A 21,388-nucleotide genomic window follows, 5' to 3' on the forward strand; every position below is an offset into this window, starting at 1 on the left:
GGGTCACCAATCTATGTGAGATTTCTCCAATCAAAGACGAAAGTAACAAAAACACATATTGAGATAAAAAATGTTTTTTTAAAACTTTATAAACAAACTAGCTGCGCCCCGCGGTTTAACCCGCGTAAGTCCGTATCCCGTAGGAATATCGGGATAAAAAATAGACGTTGGCCGATTCTCAGACCTACCCAATTATGAATAATGCTGATGAATGAATGAATGATGAATAATGCTTACCAAATTTCAGAGGAATCGGTCAAGCCGTTTCGGAGGAGTATAGAGACTAACATTGTGACACGAGAATTTTATATGTAAGATATACATTAATCAATTGATTAATATGCTGAAACTATATTTTTTATCAGTATTTTATCACCAATAATCCTACTAATATTATTAATCCTACTTCCTAGCCTACTAATACTATAAATTCGAAAGTTTGTAAGGATATGTGTATGTTTGTTACTCTTTCACGCTAAAACTACTGAACCGATTGCAAAGAAATTAGGTCCGTAGATAGCTCGACAAGTGGAATAACATATATGAAACATTTTATCCCAATATCCCAACGGGACATTTACTTGTGCGGATGGAACCGCTGGGAGCAGCTAGTTAATAATAAAAAAGAAAATACTATTGCTGTTTCAAGGGCGGCTACGTATCTATCTATAGGACCTATATATATCCGAGTATGTACTTAGAGATTTCCTATCGTTTACTTCACACTCGCAAAAATTTATGTATTCGCGTGTGGGAAAAATAACATGTATAGACATCAAACGCGTCGCCGTCAATTGTCAAACTCAAGTTACAATCATAAGCTAACGTCACAATCGTCGATCGTTTATTTTGTCACGGCTCACGTATATTTTATATTTTGTCTGCGTTAATCTACTATATAGTATAAATAATAAAAATTAATTATATTTATCAACGTTACTCCCACTCAAAACAAATAGCATTTAACGATTAACTTAAATCAACCGATTTGAACTACACACAATGGACACTTATGAAAGTGTGTTACTTGTTAAAAATGAAGTTTTTGTATTTAAAATACCTCCTCGAACTACCAATAGAGGATACAGGTAATAACTATATATATATTTAATTATTAAAAATATAAATTTATGACAATACTTCTAACTATTGCTTAATTCAGGGCAGCTGATTGGAACCTACAAGAACCTCAGTGGACGGGGCGTATGCGGTTGGTAGCGAAAGGCGATGAGCTAATTATGAAGTTGGAAGATAAAACATCTGGCGAGTTATTCGCGAAATGTCCCATAGATAAATATCCTGGAGTTGCTCTTGAGTCTGTGACAGATAGCTCCAGGTATTTTGTTGTGAAAATACAAGATGATAATGGTAAGGAAAAGTTTCATGAAAATTATTCTTATTATTTCAAAGCTAAGTAAACGAAGTCACAAGTAGAATTTATGGTCCTGTTACATCATGAATTTATTATTTTTTAGGTCGTAGTGCTTACATTGGCCTTGGTTTTGGAGACAGATCAGATTCTTTTGACCTTAATGTTGCACTTCAAGATCATTTCAAGTACTTGAGGAAAGAACAAGAATCTGACCAGGGGCAACAGCAACACCTTGATCTCAGTTTTAAGGATGGAGAAACAATAAAAATTAACATGAAAATTACGGTATGACAATAAGCTTATTTTTCCTATTTTTTTTTTATTTTGAACTAGTATTATGCTTGTAGCTTTGCCTAAGGAGAAAAGTTTAATGTCCTTTCTCGATTCTCAAATTTGCTACAAGGCTGGCTGCAAATTTCATTCTTAATGGTTCTCTGGTTTGAGCATTAAAAAGACAGACAGACAAAGAATTACTTGCATTTATCATATTAATAGGTATAAAATACTATAATAGCGAAACAGTTGATAAACTAAATATCTGTATATAGTCTTGCATAGGAACTTTGAAGCTTGCATGCACACTAGAAGCTCTTTATTCTTATGGTGTATGTTCTGTAAATTTGCTATGTATACAGAAATCATGAATATGTAATGGTAAATTATATAGTAAGCCTATTTATATTACCCTATATGGGGTTATAGGTATTTTCCTCAACACCAAAACTAAATAAAGCTTACAAATAAAAGATCAGTTAAATTGAAATTTATGACCATCCATTTTAATAATTTACATGGTTTAGCAATGATTATATAATAATGGTTTAAAAATTTAGTAAATTTTACCTGCTTGGCAGTTTTTTAAATCTTCTTCAAATCAACATTTTGTCTCTTCTAAATAAGACATTATTCCATTGATGTAGTAACGACCTCATTACACTACTGTGTAATAAGGTCTATTTTATTTATATTTGAATTAGTCCACTTCCCAAATATTGACAAAAAATATCAAAATACTTTTTTTTAGGTACAAGTACCATCTTGTTTTGTACATTGTATATACTGTACACTATCTACATCCACAAATAAAGAAATTGTAACTGTAAACATAGGAGTTGTGTCGCATTTTTCAATTTACAAATAGTGAAAATGTGAATGAAGAAAACACAAATGAAGAGCTTCTAAGTAGTTAAAAATGAATGTATTTTAATAAGAAGGCTTGTTGCTATAAACAACAATAATAATTTTTCTAGTCTCTTATGTCATGACTTACCCAAAATAAAATTAGCTCAAGCAAAAAAAAAAGTTTACCTCTTCATTTTAATAATATAGATTATATTTTATAATTTTAGAAGAAAGATGGCAGTGAAACAAGCAGACCCCGTCGCACAGGGGGTGTTGGTGGCGGTTTGTTACCTCCGCCCCCGGGTGGTTCCAAACTACCACCTCCACCTTCACCACAACATGTGCCCACTCCATCATCAGCGAATCCCACTGGGTCTAACACTGAGTGGGGTGATTTCAATTCTGCTGGGTATGTAGTGAGATATTGATTAAACAAATTATAATTACTTTTTTTTAAATCTAGCATATAAAGCTCCAAGTGGTTTGAATCAACTCAATAGATTGCTTTATTAAATAAAAATAATTTTATAGTCACTTAAGCTTATATTTCAAATATTTAGATCAATAAGTTTCAGTGTCTATTTTTGTTTATATTAACACTTATATTTCTTAATTTAAATTAATTATATAATTAAAAAAATAATAATAATAAGTTAGAGTTTTAACTTTTTGGGTGTTTAAATCAAAACTATTAATCTTTTTATATTATATCATATTCATTTGTTCATTTAACATTATTCTTTTATTTCAGAAGTGCAAGTCAAAAGCCAACAACCCCAGCAAATCAACAAAACTGGGTTCAATTTTGAAGTTATCAAAATGTTCATGTATGCTGTTTAGGATGTTGCACAATACTTACATAATTTACTTAACCAATTAGGCTGCAGTTTCTATACTTAATTGAAAAATAATAATTATGTAATGAAGTTCCAGTCATCTAAAAATTCTTCACAAACAGCTGTTAGAGTCTTGTGTTATTGATATGAATTTATATTGTATATTTTAACAAATCTAAATGTAATGGTACTGAAATGTTATACTACTTACGTTGTAAATCTGAAAAGGCATCTTTATGTGTCAGTTGTAATAGGACAATATCATTGAAAATTATTACATTATACAGTGACAACTGTATCAACATGTTTTTTTTTATATTTAAGGGATTGGCTACCTACTTGTGTTTTTGTTTACTTATAACTTTAATATTGTTTAGCAGGAAGTTTATACCGAATGAGAAAGGAGTATTGAAGAAGTCATATGAAGGTATGCATTTTGTCATGTGCAATTAATTATTGGCCATTAAGCCCCCTATTGGAGTTTTTAATTTAATGCCAATTTGTTTATTATATTTTGTCACTTAAATATCTCTGATCTGAACATTTGTAGTTGTGTTAAAATTGCCTTCAATAATATATTTTATTTAACTTATACCTGTTAAAATGCGCTCTCATATATTATTTTCGAGTATATTGCCTTTGTTACATATCTCTAGAGTCTAGGCTTATCACTTTCTAACTAGAAATTTAAAAAAATGTGAAAATGCAATATTATTCGCGATTGTACTCTAATAATTATTAACCATTGGCAACTTGCATAGTGTATGTACTACTTAAAACATACTTTGTTAATCGTATTGGTGTGATTTAGAACATAACTCTAAGTATAAGATGGCTCAATGTGAAAATTGAAACATGATTATTGATATGAAATTATGAGGTTCTGGATAAAATGTCAACTATAGCAGCTTTTGACTCATAACATATTTTTGAAGAACATTGATGTGTAGATTTTAAATTTTAATATATTTGGCAGTTATATGGAGTGGAGTGTGCTATATACCAGTAAAGTTATCTAATGAGAATCAATATTTAGTTGCTGTTCTTGCCCAATGATACCGCATTAGTTATCATTTGAGCATTTATGTGATGAATGTTGTTAATTCGTTAGTAAATGCGTCATACACAGTTTTTTACCATCAGGCACTTACTTCATAGGCTATTATCGCATAGTTAAAGTATTAGCAATTAGATACATATTTTGTTATTGTGTACAAATGTATGCAATAGTGTGTAATATAATCTTTATCTGTATATGATGTGTTACTCATACCTTAAATAATTATTAACTATTTAGTTACTATATACCACTACATTTCTGACTTTGGTTTACTTTCTATACTTTAGAGAATAGGTTTGGGCGTTTTCTAGTGCTATTAAAATTAACAATCTCCATATGTCATATGTAGTAGTGCAGTTCATTCTATTTTAATTGATATATTAGAAAAAGCAAATACGCTGCGAGTTGAGAACTACAATCATTTTTAGGAATGTCGGTTTGATTGATTCGAATACTTAAGTAGTCAGAAATGAAGAGGGTTAGTATCTTTTAATTATAAAGGGTAGCTGTGGTAGATTGTTTTTGCTCTAAATCATAACGTTGAAATGATAATTGTTACAAAGAACAGATCACAGATACACATTTATGTAAATAGCGGATAAGTGAAGAATAAAGATTATTTATATTATGTATCTACATCCTTTATTTTCATACATAAAGTTGATCTGTTCTTGGTGTTCTATTTGACGATGTACAAAAATAAATCAAAAACAGTTACAACTTGGGCATTTTTATTTAAGCTTTTTTGTTGATTTCTTATTTTCAAATCTTGAATGATCTATCATTAAAGATGGAAGAAGTTTTTCAAGATCCAATATATCAATATACCAATATCTTAATGATAACCTACCTATAATAATACATGTAATGTTTTCAAATCACAAAAGATTCTCTCAAAAACGAAACATTTGAATAATTATTGTATTGTTTACTTTGTAATTGTAGATATTTATTTTTATTTTATGCATCTGAACAGCAGGAAAGAAGAGGAATTTTTCATAGTAGGTTCTTCAAAATACAATTTATAATTACTTTCTACACGCTCAATTACATCACGACAAAGACTCTTTTGTTTTATAAAATTTAATGCCCGCCGTTTGGGCTAAGGGCAAATAAGAGAAACCTGCCAATCTCGATTACATTTTAAATTTTCAGTTATTACACAATACAAATAACACATTTGAGCATTATACCATAACTAATCTATAATTGAAATTAGTTTTTTTTTCGAAATTGCTAATGATCAAGAAAAATCCATCAGTAATCAGCGAGTGTAACTGATACACTCACTTATTATAAAAATGAGTAAGTACAAACGTTTCAGCACCTAATACGTTCAACCCCTGCGTGATTATATTAGATTGAGATTGTTATGTTTAATGTGCTTCAGAAAACTGAGAAGGGCGACACAGAAATTCCATTAACGAGGATCAAAAGTGAAGAAAGCGAAAGTGCCTTGCGCATTTTAATAGTACCTACCTAAGCTATTATTTTGCGAAATGTCGAGGTTAAGTTTATAAGAATAGTTCGTTTTTGTGCCTACTGTGTTCTGTGTCTATGTTTTGTAATAGTTTTATCGGTATTATACGAGACAGAGCAATAATGTTGAGTTTAGTACACAGCAACCATAATCGAGCAAATTATCTACTCGCTATAGTTCAGACTAGAATAGAAGTGGATATTAAATTATCTTTAATTAAATTACTTCTGACTTTAATATGAGGAGTGATGGTATTTGGCATAGATAAATGTGTATTCAAAAATTATAAATCAGCCCCATTGAGATTATATGAATTGAGAAGATTATATATGCAATATTAGATCTCTAAGCAGGGATCATTTATGACCTATAATTCAAAAACTTCTACAAAAAGGGTCACGACGATCGTGGGATATAGAGTCTATATTCTTAAATGGCAAATGACAAAAATTACCCATCAGTCTTAAAAATTATCAAGTTATAGAATAAGAAAATAAATAAAACAATCGAATTGAGAATTTCTTTTGTTTGTGGGACGACGGTAATAAAAAACAAAAGAGAATTACGTATGTAGAGGTACCTTACTAATTATTACAACTCCTGCTAATATAATAAATGCGAAAAAATATGAATGGATTTGTGCGAATATCACTGAAAGAAACTTGGTGATACTAGTATAGTATTATGTTATCTGTGGTGATACTTTGAAGTAGCTTATTTACCAGTCACTAGAATAACACATCTACATTCTGTAGGTACCTACAGTTCCGAAAAAATAACCATTTTACAAATTAATAACGTACCTTTCTTTGCTTTTTATGTTGAGGATTTTCATTTAACCTACGTTTATACCTACAAGGGCCTTTTAGTAAAAAATTCATGTCGGTAATGAATGCGCTGTAGAGGTTTAAGATCTTAATGAACAAGGCTGAGAGTTGAGTTTCTTGTACGTATGAGTATGTATGTTTGAGAAATTACCTACTTGGTCGAAATGAGTTTCCTCGGAAGACATGAATGTGAAAAGCGGATGTCATTACTGGCAAAGAAGTAGAGTGGACTAGATGTAGAAGGATGATTTCCAGTGATATTATAACCCACAAATTTAGATCGAGATGTGACAATCTTTGAAATGTTATTGGAGGAGAAGATTTAAATCACTAAAAGTACTTATTAAATAGGATTTTTCTGTGTTTAAAAAATTATTTCTACCTAATCAAGTCTTTGTACTGAAATGTAGTCCTCACCTATAGGTCCGGATTACAATGGTCAATATTTCTAACTTTTAAGTTATCAATAGTATATAAAATATAGCCTACAAGTTGAACCTAATATACATTATTATTTAATGCCATATAAAATATTGTCAAAACCTGTCTAGTAATTTGCACATGATTGTCGTACAAACAACCTTACAAACAAATATAAAATTTTTAATGAACATTAATGGTCTGGTAGCTGTTTTATAATATATATGTATAGGTATAGATTTGAAATTCATGCACACATTTTGTATGTGGTAGTCGTGCACGCTTCGGCACGAATTGGGCCAGCTCGCACCGGGGAAGTACCACACCTCCACAGAAGACCGGCGTGAAATAGCGTTCTGCTGTGTTTCGTTCGGTGAGTGGGGGAGCCGGAGGCCCATATCCTTTTCCTTCCCCTTCCCAGTCCTTTCCTTTATTCCTCTCGCCAATCCTTTCTTAATCCCTTACCAATTTAAAGTCGGCAATCCATTTGTAGAGGCGTAAGGTTTGTAATCGACTTTACGCCTCTACAAATGTTCATGGGCGGTGGTAGCGCTTACCATCAGGCGTCCCACCAGCTCCATTGCCGACTGTGACATAAAAAAAAAAAAAAACACAGTGCTAATAGGTAGACAGGGAAATTATTTAAAAAAAAAGGGAAAATGAAAGCATCATGTGCTATTTTTGTACATTTTATAAAATTGATATGTTTTTTGATAAGTATCAAAGTATCATTTTATAAAAATATACGTTACAAACTGTACATGGGCAAAGACTTCATATTCATTATTTGCTTTCCTAAATGACATCAAAATTGTCAATCAAATGCTTTTCAATTATTAAATTCCTCAGTTTAATCTTTACTGAGCTTTATAAGCGGTAAATTAAGGGACGGGAATAAACACGGTGAATTGTATGCAAATCTCACTAATCCGATTTAATCTTTTAGTATGCTTAGAACTATATGTACCTATACGAGACGATGTTCTTCTGAATAGTATTATTCAAACCACATTTCCGAACCTCGATTCTAACCCTAGGATTTTAGAAGTTTTATTTGAAGGTTCCAGAATCTAATATTGGATGGCTCTTATTTACACGATATTTATACTAGAAGTTACCTACGCTACAATGATTGTATCACACTATATCACACTTATATTATAAATGTGAAAGTTTGTTTGTTTGGATGTTAGTCCGTCAATCACGCTGAAAATGCTGGACGGATTTTGATGAAATTTGGTATACAGACAGGGTATGAGCTTGCTTGGGTGATAGGATTTTTCTCCCGATTAAATGCTTACTTGAGATATATGTATATATATACCTTAAACTGCTTCAAGAATTTACTCGATGGACAGGATTGAGGATTTTTATATAGCTGAAGGCAAGGTTTGTTTATTTCTTTTAACCCTGTACATATTAACTTAGACATAAGCAGCTAAAGCTTATAGCTATTTTTAGTTCGTTTTTATTATAAGAACTATTCTCTTAGATAATATTATATTACTGAGGAGTCTTCTTTTCAGGGCCACGTGCTACGTAATTATTGTAAATAAAACACAACGTTTGACGGAGTTATTGGAGCCAAACATTTTGAAAAAAATATTTTTTATTTACATTGGTATCACAGAATATTTAAGCTGGCAAGATGAAAGAACGAGACACTTAATAATAGCTAAATCTCCCGGCTCAGAATATCCACAACATGAAGCCCAACTGAATGCGACGTGGTTTATTTTACGTTATTACAATTGTTTCGTTTATATACTACGTCCATGGGGTCGCCTGATTGATAAAAGTTTGCTGTAAATGGAGGACTGATGGAGGGAATAAAGGAAAACACTGGGAAGGATAAGGTAAATGATACGAGACTCCGGTTCCCCCACTCACAGTACAAAACACAGTACATGTTGATGTGATGATGTTTTTTGCCTAACCGTAGCAAAAAACGCAGGTTCGAATCCCGCCTCGTGATCGATTTTTTCTATTCTTTCAAAATTTCTTATTTATAAACTAAAAATTAAATTTAACAGTACATGTTATTATTTACGTCGCTTTTTGCGGGGGTTTGGGTTCGCCCAATTCGTGCCCAAGCCTGTTCGGCTTCCAAAAAAAATGTTTATAGCGTGTTAGTTATATCGAATAATTCAGTTTAATATCAACGTACTAGTACGTTAAAGAGACACATATATTTTTGTAAATCGTTGTCTCTATTTTCACAACATAAAACTCGTAACCTGACATCCCAAGACTACACTAAATACACAGGAGTAATTTAGCAGAGATATTTATAATATGCAAATTTCATGCGAACTAGGAGAAACATTAATATATTATTTATTGCTTCTAGGTTTCAACATTGATATTATTAAAGTAGGAGCTTCTAGCGACGAGCCTCGACGGGACTTAAATAAGATTTGAAGTAAGCAAGATTTTAATATTAGCCACTGAAAACCGTTGCACCAAAACAGTATTAAAATTGGCGTAACTTCATTTTACTAGCCGATTATAGAACTATTTACTTTATAAAGAATCTTAATATTCAAACTGGGAGGGGAAGAAAGCTTCAGTTTGAGGTATTTGTAAAATTGAAATCAATTGTATAGATTACAGACATTTTAAATTTCGTGGTAAGCGAATATATTAGCAATGTTTTTATATTTTATAGTACTTCCTCATGATTTGTCCACCTTCACATCATATTCGTTTATGTAAACTATAAATGCCTACCCAATGAATAATGAACTTATGATTGAACTCAATTTATAGCAATTGAAAAATCAATCTATTAAAAAAAATTAAATAAAAAATTTTAAGATCCATATTGTAATAAAGGGTCAAATAATTGGGTATTTTAGTGTTGGTATCTCATTACGATATACGTATTTTTATCTTATCACAAAAAAACCACAGTACAATCACACCTTATACCCTTTTATACGCTTCGCTTTTCCCCTTATCACACCCATCACTGTCAATTATCCTTTATCTTTTATCAAGGTTGTAACATGAATTGCGTAGGTATAATAATCCTTTAGGTGATATTTAAATAACAAATTCTATATACGGTTTTTTGGTTTGTGTGAAGACTGCACGAGAGTTTAATCGATACCCAAAAAATGAGGAGGTTATATGTGTAGCGGAGCGTATATGTAGCTTTATTTTATTGCTTTATGACCCAGCAAACGGCGAATGATAAATAAATCAGTGACATAATACTGAGAAAAACGGGCTTGTTTAAAAAATGCGCTCCAGTAATTTAGTAACGTGGCGACTAGCGAGTACGTTCGGTCGGTGCATCTGGGGAAAATTGCATTTCACGCCTCGCGGCGCAAGCTACCGGTTCTCGGAGTCCTCAGTCTAGGGTGTAGATATCAAGCAGAGGGGGTTGTTCGTGGCTCGTTACTAAGTTATGAGTAATGGAGAAATTGTTAAATCGATACTTTTACATAAAATGCTTTGGAAATATCCTGTTTAAGGAAAATTAAATACAAATTTAAATTGTTGGAATTGCAGAAACATTTGTGCATAGGTCTAGCAAAATATTATTGAATGGTTTTCTATTATGGTAGATTAGGTTAGATTTCTAATATTTTTGTCATGCTTCTTCATTTATTTCGCTTTAGTAGCTATGTATACATATTAACGAATGACTACTAGTATAGTATTTGTCGTACGATCTAATAAATTGCTTGCGACTGCTTATTTCCTAACGTAAGTACATTGTGAGTCTAAAGGTTAATAAAATTAAAGGGAAGACAGTCAAGTTAATCCCATCATTCAACAGAACGAGTACCTACTTACCTCGCGAATAATCAGTTTTAATTTAAAATTTATGTGTAATATAGAAACATATTATCTACGACTGTGATCGGAATCCCTGAAGTATTACTTTTTTTATTAGTAGTAGTTACCTTATTATTATTATACTTTAACAAGTACATTCAGCACCTACACAATTTTGAAGAGCTTAAAACTTTTATGATCCCAAAATTTTCAAAGGTCAGATATAAATTTAGAATAGCCGTAGAATACCGAGATTTCCAAAGAAAATTGGGACTATGGTCAGTCAAAGTTTGATTATTCTCATGTTCGCATGTTAATAGTACTTGTAATAACTTCGGAGCGCTATCTCTAAAGTTAGTAGCGAAAGCAAAACCATTGGCAATAGGTATAAAAGTAGGAATAAGTTTAGTAGTAAAGAAATTGTATGATTTATATAATTGAACTAGTTTCATAAACAGTTTTTGATTTAGTTATTAACTTTTGGTAAACAAACCGTATGAAATACCGTTGTTATCAGCCTTCAACACCTAAAATACCTTCGAAGTTTTAAGGTAATGTTTCGCCAATCATTGGTCAAATCAAATTCAAATAATTATTTTTTGCACTATACGTATTTTCGATATGATTATTTTAATGAATTTATATTTTCTCAAATGATGACTTAAATAAAATAATAGAGGTACAGATTGAAATAAAAGAACGTTGCGAAACATCAAGTTGTCTTTATTCAAGTTTACAATACTAATACTTTGTACTACGAGAGAAAAATCATTAATTTCATTGTATGTACAAAAAATATGTTAGTAGATATGCAGTTACCTATCTTCATTTAAGACAAGAATAAAATCTCAAGAACAATAAACCGAGTAAATAAATAAAAATTTAGGCACTGTATCTTAAATATTTTCTCAACATATCACATTCATTGGCTCTATACAGAGTATATCATACACATTATCATATAATTCATATTTTACACTAGTAAGCGTTTCATTCTTAAAGAATTATTATCAAAGATTTATTATTAACACATTTTTAGGTAGGGATTTTGCTTTAGGTATCTATTGTACCTGTGCCTATAAGTATCGGTTTTTAAATGTCACGGACCACTGTAGAGTGGAAAATTAAAACTTTGACCCAAGGTTCCTTAAACACAATGGCCACAGAGTAATTACTACTCTCTACAGAATTATAAATCGAGTTCTTTCAATTTCGTACGAAATTAATTTACGTTTAATTTCATTTACTGTGGTAGTTAGATACATAAATGAAAGATATCACAACCAATGCCTCGATATAAAATTATTGACATAAATATTGTTTTTCATTGTCATATTCCTATTTGCCGATTTGTCTAAATAAGTATTATTGCATGTAATCTTATATAATAAGTTAAAATACATTAAATCTTTGAAACCTTTTGTTTTACTGTAAGAGATAAGTCAGAAATGTGTAGGTATCCTTAATCATTTTTAGAGTAATATTTGATATATTTGATTAATTTTAATCACTACTACTTGTCAAATGTAATTTTTACACATTATAACAGGAAGAAGACATTAAACGAATTTACGTTGACTTGCTTTTTTTGATTACTCTATATTCTAAACCTCTTTAAAAAACTTTTTTTTTCAATATATGTTCATAATATTCATGGAATTGAGCTCAAGGAAGACTATATTTTTTACTACAGTTTTTGGCACGTTTTTATTCGTATATACGTTATAGGTAAGTATTGTCAGATGAGTTATAATCATTTTCAAAGAAAATATAAATTTCGAAATTTAAATAGATTTTGTGAAAGTATTAAAGGTCCCATTGTGGTGAAACGTGACACGTTAGTATTTAGAATAGAAAATTTAATTGAATTTAGGACTGTTGGAATACTTTACTCTCTAATAACATTGTTTACCTTATATCAATATCTAATTACATACTTTGTTGAGAAAAACACGACTAAAAAAAGAACAAAGAGATTTAATGGCAATATTTTAAGAAAAACACACTGCGGAGAACATCTGCTACGTATCACACATTTAAATGACTATAATCTAAACAGTGACTAGATAAATAAACAACTTTAACCTAATAATGAAATTATTTATATGATTTCTGATATGTACAATTATTGAAACGAATTAAATGAAATTTTATTTCACTGAAAGGAATATTTCACTATATTATAAAAATAGAAGCTTTCAATTAAATTTGTTGAACTAACATTGAGAGTTAACTTGAAATTATCTACTAATGAGCATATTGGAATAAATAATCTTAACTGTTAAAATTATTTTTGAGACTGTAAGTGCTTTGATTGGAGGCTCTCGTCGGTAACAATCGTTCGGACACTTCACTTATATCACTAGCAGAATACCTATTTCTTTTCATATTGGCACCTTTACAGTCTTTGTCAAATAGTCTTTTTACCTCTGGCTGTGTGTTAATACACTTGGCGCTGCCAGTGGGACTAATATTCGGTTCGGCTTTTTCACTGGTTGTACTGGACGGAGATTGACTTCCGTTTTCAGATTCCATAATCTGCTCTAAGCCACTGGGTCGTCGACTTCGTGTGTCGTAATACTCTACAGCTGGAGCCATAACCGGTGTTAAGTTTGCCATGGGGTCTAAGCCGAGTAAAAGCATCACGGTGGCTGGATGTTCCATTATGTATTGTGTGACGCAGTTCAAAAAAGGGTCCGTTTGCGTACATCGATTTATTTTTGGTCGCTCTGGAGTTATTGGCCTTTCCTGCTGTAATTCAAAACATTTTAAAACATTTGCGAAGAATTATCGATTCGTTTACAATGTGTTAATTATAGGTACATAAATACCTGATCCCAACAAAACACATCAGGCGGATGACTGCAGCTGCGAGCTAGTTGATTAGGTGGAGCATTCCACTGCAAGTTAGGGTTAGAATGTGCGGCATGCCATACGGGACCCGTCATCTCCTGTAGAGCTTGGATTGCATTCCGTACCTGTTTGTAAAGCAAAATTACGTTTAGCAAAACATATGTGGGTTATTGTTGAAAGGAAATTAAAATTACAACTAAATATATAGTTTATTCATACAAGTGTGTAGTGCAAAAATAATTACAAAATCACTGCAATGAGGTATGCACCTTATACGTATAAAAAACATACAAATTAATGAAAATGAAATAAAATACGAATGCATTCAAATGTATACATAAAAATAAATGCCAAATACTGTTAGCTCACATGTTTGGTAACTAAAAGACCCAAGTTCACCAAAATGAAATGCACGAATAAACATGGTTCTACGAATATTGTGCATGTTATTTGATTGTTTACCAACCTCCATGCTGAGCGCGGCGACGTCATGATGTAAACTGGATACCTGTGTGTCGAGTCTCTCAACAGACGAACGTATTTCTAAATTTAAACCTTCTAAAGAGTCGGCTCTCGTAATTTTGGGCGTTGCTACCGAACGTTGTCTTTCAATTCTCTCTCGTAATTCTCTATGAGTTAATCGGGCTTGCCCGTCCGATCTGAAAAGAAAATGTTTATTATTGTTTTGATCTCGGTGTAACGATACAACAGTAATTGTTTTTCAAAAAAGTGAACGTTAGTTACCTAAATCTTGCATGACGGGGACTACTGGTACTCGGAACCAGTGGTTTTTTCGGTGATAGAGCCTGATCTTCTGCTGCGTTTTCATCATCTTCCGATATTGAGGGAAGCGTCAACGAAGGGTGTCCGTTTCCATCAGATTCCTGCTCTGCCTCGTATCCCTCTCTCAAATTATACGTGAGGTCATGTTGTATATCGTGTATAAATTCCTGCTGATACTCTGGATATAAGCGCAGTACCTCGGCTAGACCAATCATGTTAATGCACTTGAGATCGCAGTAAGTGAGCGCCTGTAATATTAAACTTGCTCCATTATCAAGACCTTAATTATTCAAAGTTTTAATGCAAATTTCATGTTAAAGGAAATTATGTATACCTTCACGTCGCTACTAGATTTGACGACGACGTCGGGGTTATTAGATTGCGATGTACCCGTACCGTTGTAAGCTTGTAAGTGGGTGTTCATATCACAACCCACTAAATCTCCCTTTCCTGACCAATAAAGATTGCACTTATTAATATTTATACAAACCTTCAATGTCTAGTTCAAATTGCAATTTGTAGAAATGTCCAGTAGCAAAAATATATCATAAATATAGGAAATTTCTACACAATGTACTGACTCACCCAATATAGCAACAACCATATCATTTTGCATCACTTCCATTGAGCCGTTACAAATGTAGTAAATGTATGTCAATGCATCGCCTTTGTGCACGAGATATTCGCCGGGAGCACAGAAGTTGTTTCGAATATGCAGAGATAGAAGCTTGAGGCAGCCCTGAGAGGCGGACTCGAATATTGGGAGCGACAGGATTTCCCTATGTAAATGTAGCGAAACGTCGCCTCTCAACTCTTCTGGGAATTCTTTTAGTGTCTAAAAAAATATACCTCCATTATTTTCTTCAAACGCTGGAATCGTAAATATCTATCCACATAAATTAAGACATAAGTTTTATGATCGTGCTCTTTGTTTTTAACAAATTTAATCTTAATTTTATTGAATTATAATTATAATTTAATGGCGAATGATGCTATTATCCTTTTTCTTGAAAAACACAAAATAAAAGCTTAGAGGGTGCAGATAAAACGGACCGTTTTGTATTTCCACCTCATTTAATTCGGTTAAAAGAGAGAGATTCTTTCTAACGAGACAATAGAAAATGCTTTTCATTATAGGCTCGCGGATAGAAAAGCTATAATTTATCATATTTCTGGCTATAACAGCATGTATTTCACGTCAAGTTAGCAAATGACATTAATTTTGATGAACAAATCATTTACATTAGTGTGTATGTGGGAGGAATACGATCCGATTATACTTCCCACAACATAACGTGCGTTAATATTTCTGCATACATCGCTTATTGAAATCATCGTCAGTATATATACCACCTACTATACCATACTAACTATGCTAAAGTAATCAATAAGCTCACCTCGTGGATATCAATACCATGGTTGAGAGACCACATCGTCTGGAAATAATCTTGCATTCGTTGTTTCAGCTCCTTAGGGACTTGGTTGATAGTCAGGAAGTCCTTCAAATCTCTCCATTTACTTTGATACATCGATCGGCGCGAGTACATCCTTTGTATGATTGCGGTTACGTTACCGAAAACCACAGCGTGCATTAGAGCTGATAAAAACAACAAATATATTTACGTAAGTGTTGGATTCGTGTTTTAATCTAAATAAGAATTGTAAGCTTTCTCAAAGATTGGCTACCGTCCATGCTATGAAACCGCGAATATTATGAAGATATTCAAATTATTTTATACAAATTATAAGTGCGTAAAATTGAATCTAGTCATATATGTACATCATACATAATATTACATATTGTAACAGAAATATTCGTAATATATATTATAGCACAAATACAAGTAAACAAAAATAAGAAAACTTTTACTTGAGATTTGGGTTTAATTTTCTACTAGGTATTGATCGAATCAACGTCTCTATTGCATTGTGAGCTTAAATTAATATCTGAAGGGTTTCGTTACGTAATTTGACGCGCTCAGTATCAGATGCTGAGCGAACGATACTTTTTAAAGTAAGAAGTTATATTAATATTAAGTTACATTATCCCATTATCAAGAACTTTGTTAGTTCGTGACAAAGTATGTCTAGTTTTATAAATTCAACCTTAGGTAAGGCCTTTTAACACTAACGAGTAATTTTACCGTTGAGACACTGCTCACTTTTGATAATAAATAATATCTAAATAAATGTGAGACAAGAGAACAATTCTGAGCGATATTTTCTTGCCTCTTAAATGTGCTCAACAAAAGTAATAATAACTTTATTAATAGAACGAAAGTGTGTGGTGAGTAAACAGGTTTGTAATTTTGGTGCACTGTTTGTCAGTCAGCATGAAAACTATGACGTACGCGTAATATTATAGAAAGGACAATTTCTTCCTCCTTTACTTCTTTTATTAACAGGAAAGACATTAGTATATAATTTATAGTGTCTGTAAGTGAAAAAGGGCCTCATTAATAAAATATTGTCTTGTTTGATATTCATATTAGAGATTGACTAATCTCTAAACAAAACAAAGACCAAAATCCTTCTCTGTACATATAATATGTATAGCTTAAGTTACTAAGTAAGACTAAGTAAATTACGTGATAATGAAATAATACCTGACCTCAAGAGCCAACTCATTTATAATGTAGTAATTAGATAGAACTAATTTTCTATGTCGTCGGATGTAAAGCACAATACTAGTCTACAGAAGTGTATATACTCAATCATAATTAAATCTTAGTTTATTAAAATACGATGTGGTACATACTTTTAGTAGTATGTTTCACATACTCAAATCACTTTAACTTTGACATACACAAAACAATAAATATATAGTTTTTTTTTTATTATCAGTCAATTTAGAACACTAACAAAATAATGGTATATTAATTATGAAGATCTATTAATATTCTCAATTACTCTTTTTGATTCGAAATAATCCAACTTATCAATAACACGTTATCTATCTATATTGATATGAAGAGGTAAAGTTTTATTTATATTAGTTTATAATATGGTCATCCAACAAACCACAAAATATTCTAAATTTGTGAGTTTGTGACGTTGTACGGAGTAATTTCTGAATTTACGGATTTACCGAACCGATTTTAAAATGTCATTTTCCAATAGATACCGTTTTCTGTCTCTGCCATAGACTATATTTTATTTTATGTTATGATAATCTGGGCGGAGCCGCGATGAGTTGTAAATATAAGTAGAATCTAACCTCCCACCAACATAACTAGTATGCTGAAAATTTTCTCTGGCAAAGTGTTCGCTGACACATTTCCAAAGCCGACGCTCGTTAACGACGAACAGGTGAAGTACAGCGCCGTGACATAGCTTTCGCTGTGTGATATGTTCCCTATTGGTATTTTCAATCTTTCCGCCAAGTTATTGATCCAACCTTAGAAGACAAAAAGAACACGTAGCGAGTTTATTAAGTTCTAACTTCTTGTTGCGATTGGCAGTAAATATATATGTTATTGAGACAAATAATTCTTTTTGGTTAATATCTATCGTTTTATATTATAAAATGAAACATATTCGATTAATATGTAGGGAATCTTGAACAATGTAACAATGTTGTATGATATAATATGGAAATTACCTAAATCCCAACTTTCATTTTTGTGATGTTCAATCTCTTTTTCAGCAATGATAAACCAAATGCAGGCGAGCCAGTGAGCGACTAAAGTGAACGACAACATAAGTAGCGTGAGGATGAGGGCTGAGTATTGGGAGTAACGGTCCATCTTCTGCAGTAGTCTAGCGAGACGTAGCAAACGGGTGAGCTTGACTAAGTGAACATTACCGTGCGTAGACTCCTATATAAAAGCGAAAAATTTTGCATTATAATTTAATTTATGTACAATTATTTAAGCATTATATGTGATGAGGTACGCGTACATAACGTTTCGAAATATATAGATAATAGTACCTATGTCGGTTGTATAATTTTCAAAAGGTGGCGTCAACGTAATGTAGGTACGTGACAATTCAAAAAGTTCCGTTCTCATGTGGAAAATGGATAGACGATCCAATCATTTATTTTCATAAGTGCCATAGAACATGACAGTATACAATGTTACGTTTACATTTTCATTTAATTCACACTTTGTAACCTACCGTGATAAAGTTTCTATTTTAAGCTATCATACTTCACTATAAAAGCGCTGCGTGAAACATTGTATCGATATATTACATATTAAAATCACGTATAGCAACTAGTTGATTTTGCAGGAGCTTTATGGATTTAACTCTCCAGACTCTAACAATAGCTTTTGAAACATTTAGTATTCGCATCAACTATCTATGATCTCCTATGAAGAGGATCGAACAATTCGCGAAATATCAAACAAAGCGCTCATGTTGAGAATCTAAACAGTTAAGACAGTTCTGGAACCGTTTGAAGTTCGTTGATACAATAATAATTAAAACTTCGCTGTTTAATTAATTAGTCGGCATTGCTAACGTGTCTTACCGTCCCGCTGTATACGTCTGAAGCGTAAAGTAGGTCAAAAGGGAGCGCGGCCAGGAGATCCACCACGAACCATGAACGAATATAATTAAGAGCTATCGCTTTGGAGTCCGATACCACTTCCCCTTTCTTGCTTACAAACGTCGTTCGGAAGTTGAGGACAATATCTGAATATAATAACCATCTTAATAAGCTGATATTAAACAATTTTTAATTAATTACATTTTTATAAAATTGATATTTCCACGTACCTATTATAAAAAGTGCTTCCACTATGACATCGCTCGTTACACTTATCCTTGGGTGGCCTTCGTCAACGAAGCTGGCATTATACGGCACAACAACCGCTACATAAAATGTCGCTATTAGGATTAACCAATCCCAGAAGGTTTTAAAAACGCCATAATGCGAGATAATAAATTTGGACTTTTTTATCGCTGACGTTTTGTACTCGGGAAGCGGAGGATCGGATGAATGTAGCAGGTTCTAAAATGTTTATATATTTTAACATTATTTATACATACATTATTTAGTAGATATTTTAAATCTTAACTTAATGCAATTCATTTGTTAGAAGCAATTGGTCTACCTTACTGACATTGTTGAGTTTTAGTTTAGACTTCATTTTATCCGGTTTGTAGTGTCCTGAAAGCTGGTAAAGAACGGCCCTGGAGCGCCGCCTGCCCATGTTAGCAGGTGAAGGCGCTTCGGGGTCAAGATTGCCATTCGGGTCTGGAAGGAGGCAACTAGATTCAGCTCGGAACCGGGCGCCCAAGAGTGCCGCTGCGGGTACAAATGGGGACAACGCTAGAGTTACCACGCCAGCCGAAGGCCGCACCGCGGCTCCTGTACGCATAAACCACCCTGTTACTATACTAACTGTTTGTGTGTAACCCTCCCACACGACTTCATAAAAAAGAATCGTTTTGAATAATATCAAAATTCAACTTGATGAATCATTATAAACGACGTAAAATATTGCTCGAAATAATCTACGCGCTCGTGTGGAAGGCTCCTAAAAGCCGTTACATTAAGTGCTACAGACGTAAAAACGTTACAAGTACAGGATTTTCTTTGTGCCGTAAGCTATGAAAAGTTTTTGATGATGGAATCACTCGACAGTCACGCAAAGGATAAGCATAATGAATATTCACGAGAAGAAATGTGAATGAATGCGAGACGAGACGGATTATATGAGGGTATTACAATTTTGGGGTAAGGTTTGAAAATAAGAATAATTCGCTTTCTCGGTTCATAAAGAAAATCCCATACAGATGTATATTACTTTAAAGAATTAGAAATGGATGTGATAGCAAATAAGGTACAAACATGCGTAAGACTTACCTATTCATTTAATTCTAAGATTAACATGAAAATTATACATGCGCATAATTCACAAAGTATGTGTCCATCTAATATTATTAAGGGATTTTCCTTTTTTTAAATTAAGATATAGCACAACTTAATTTATTAAAACAACGAAATTTATACCACGATGCAACTTTCATTAATAAAATATATTTATTACGATGATACTCGAAAGAATTTTCTTATACCCAACATGCATTTTCATGATAGAGATTAACCTAGTTATTAAATACACTCGATTTAAATCAGTAATGTTTTCAAATATGATTTTTTATAAGGAAATATAACTAAGCGAAATCTATTTCTTTGAAATGTTTATTGTATTAATAATAACCAGAAAATTCATGATATGTTACTAAAAACGGTTTTATTTCCCTGAAAGTGTTGACAGACCTATTTGATCAAAAAATTTATCATTGTTAATGAACCTGTCGCTTATATTGCAATACTAAAATAACAGGCGTATTATAACATGCTGTGACGTGTTTATTACGGTCATATTATACCTGAATTTTCTTGAAGAAACGTGATATGCGAGCGGCAGATTCGCTAACAATGGCCTATTAATTTTCGGTAATTACAGGGTGGTTTCCGTAGGCAGATATCATAAAAGAAGCGTACATCATTTTATCTTGCCATAAAAACAATGTATAGAAAACATTCTACTAATATATAATGGTAAATATTATAAATTTTCCTATCTGAACACATTGTCTAATTAACATGATAGTATTATTGATGTGAAGTTTTCCAGGGTTCTACACTATTCTATGCCTATTAACTACCTACATTTAAACACCTACTTAGTACAAAAAATAATGATAATTATCGTACCATACTTCAAGTATTTTCTAGCTAGCTAATTTACTACCAAAACAAATGTTAACGAAACACCTACAAACATTTAAATGAGTTTTTACCGTGCGATGACGATCCAACGAAGGGTCTAATGTCACAACAACGTGCTCGGAACACGTTACAGGTTGGTAAAATGTACATTTTAAATAATT

The 21,388-nt window shown here is 32.3% G+C and overlaps 2 protein-coding genes across 3 annotated transcripts in view; one reads left to right on the plus strand and one right to left on the minus strand.

The window, feature by feature from the left end:
• The first annotated feature begins 810 nt into the window (after positions 1-810).
• LOC119834977 (NECAP-like protein CG9132) lies at positions 811-5,110 on the plus strand. Its single transcript, XM_038359550.1, has 5 exons — positions 811-1,088; positions 1,163-1,368; positions 1,476-1,657; positions 2,722-2,903; positions 3,246-5,110. The coding sequence occupies exons 1-5, from the start codon at positions 1,003-1,005 to the stop codon at positions 3,301-3,303; spliced, it is 714 nt and encodes a 237-aa protein (XP_038215478.1). The 5' UTR covers positions 811-1,002; the 3' UTR covers positions 3,304-5,110.
• A 6,635-nt stretch (positions 5,111-11,745) lies between these two features.
• The window catches only part of LOC119835034 (potassium voltage-gated channel subfamily H member 8-like), a 46,238-nt gene continuing 36,595 nt past the window's right edge, over positions 11,746-21,388 (minus strand). Inside the window, exons 5-16 of one of the 2 annotated variants that reach the window (XM_038359626.1) lie at positions 19,600-19,793; positions 19,262-19,496; positions 19,014-19,177; positions 18,141-18,357; positions 17,757-17,936; positions 15,937-16,136; positions 15,125-15,374; positions 14,874-14,989; positions 14,501-14,787; positions 14,223-14,415; positions 13,735-13,881; positions 11,746-13,654 (exon numbers count right to left, since the gene is read on the minus strand). In XM_038359626.1, coding sequence (XP_038215554.1) covers positions 13,178-13,654; positions 13,735-13,881; positions 14,223-14,415; positions 14,501-14,787; positions 14,874-14,989; positions 15,125-15,374; positions 15,937-16,136; positions 17,757-17,936; positions 18,141-18,357; positions 19,014-19,177; positions 19,262-19,496; positions 19,600-19,793 — 2,660 coding nt within the window. In that variant the 3' untranslated portion in view covers positions 11,746-13,177. Of the gene's footprint in view, positions 13,655-13,734; positions 13,882-14,222; positions 14,416-14,500; positions 14,788-14,873; positions 14,990-15,124; positions 15,375-15,936; positions 16,137-17,756; positions 17,937-18,140; positions 18,358-19,013; positions 19,178-19,261; positions 19,497-19,599; positions 19,857-21,388 lie in introns of both variants that reach the window. The other variant, XM_038359625.1, reaches the window with a different exon arrangement.

Source organism: Zerene cesonia, chromosome 20 (genome assembly GCF_012273895.1).
Source record: "Zerene cesonia ecotype Mississippi chromosome 20, Zerene_cesonia_1.1, whole genome shotgun sequence".
In the NCBI taxonomy this organism is placed as follows: Eukaryota; Metazoa; Arthropoda; class Insecta; order Lepidoptera; family Pieridae; genus Zerene; species Zerene cesonia.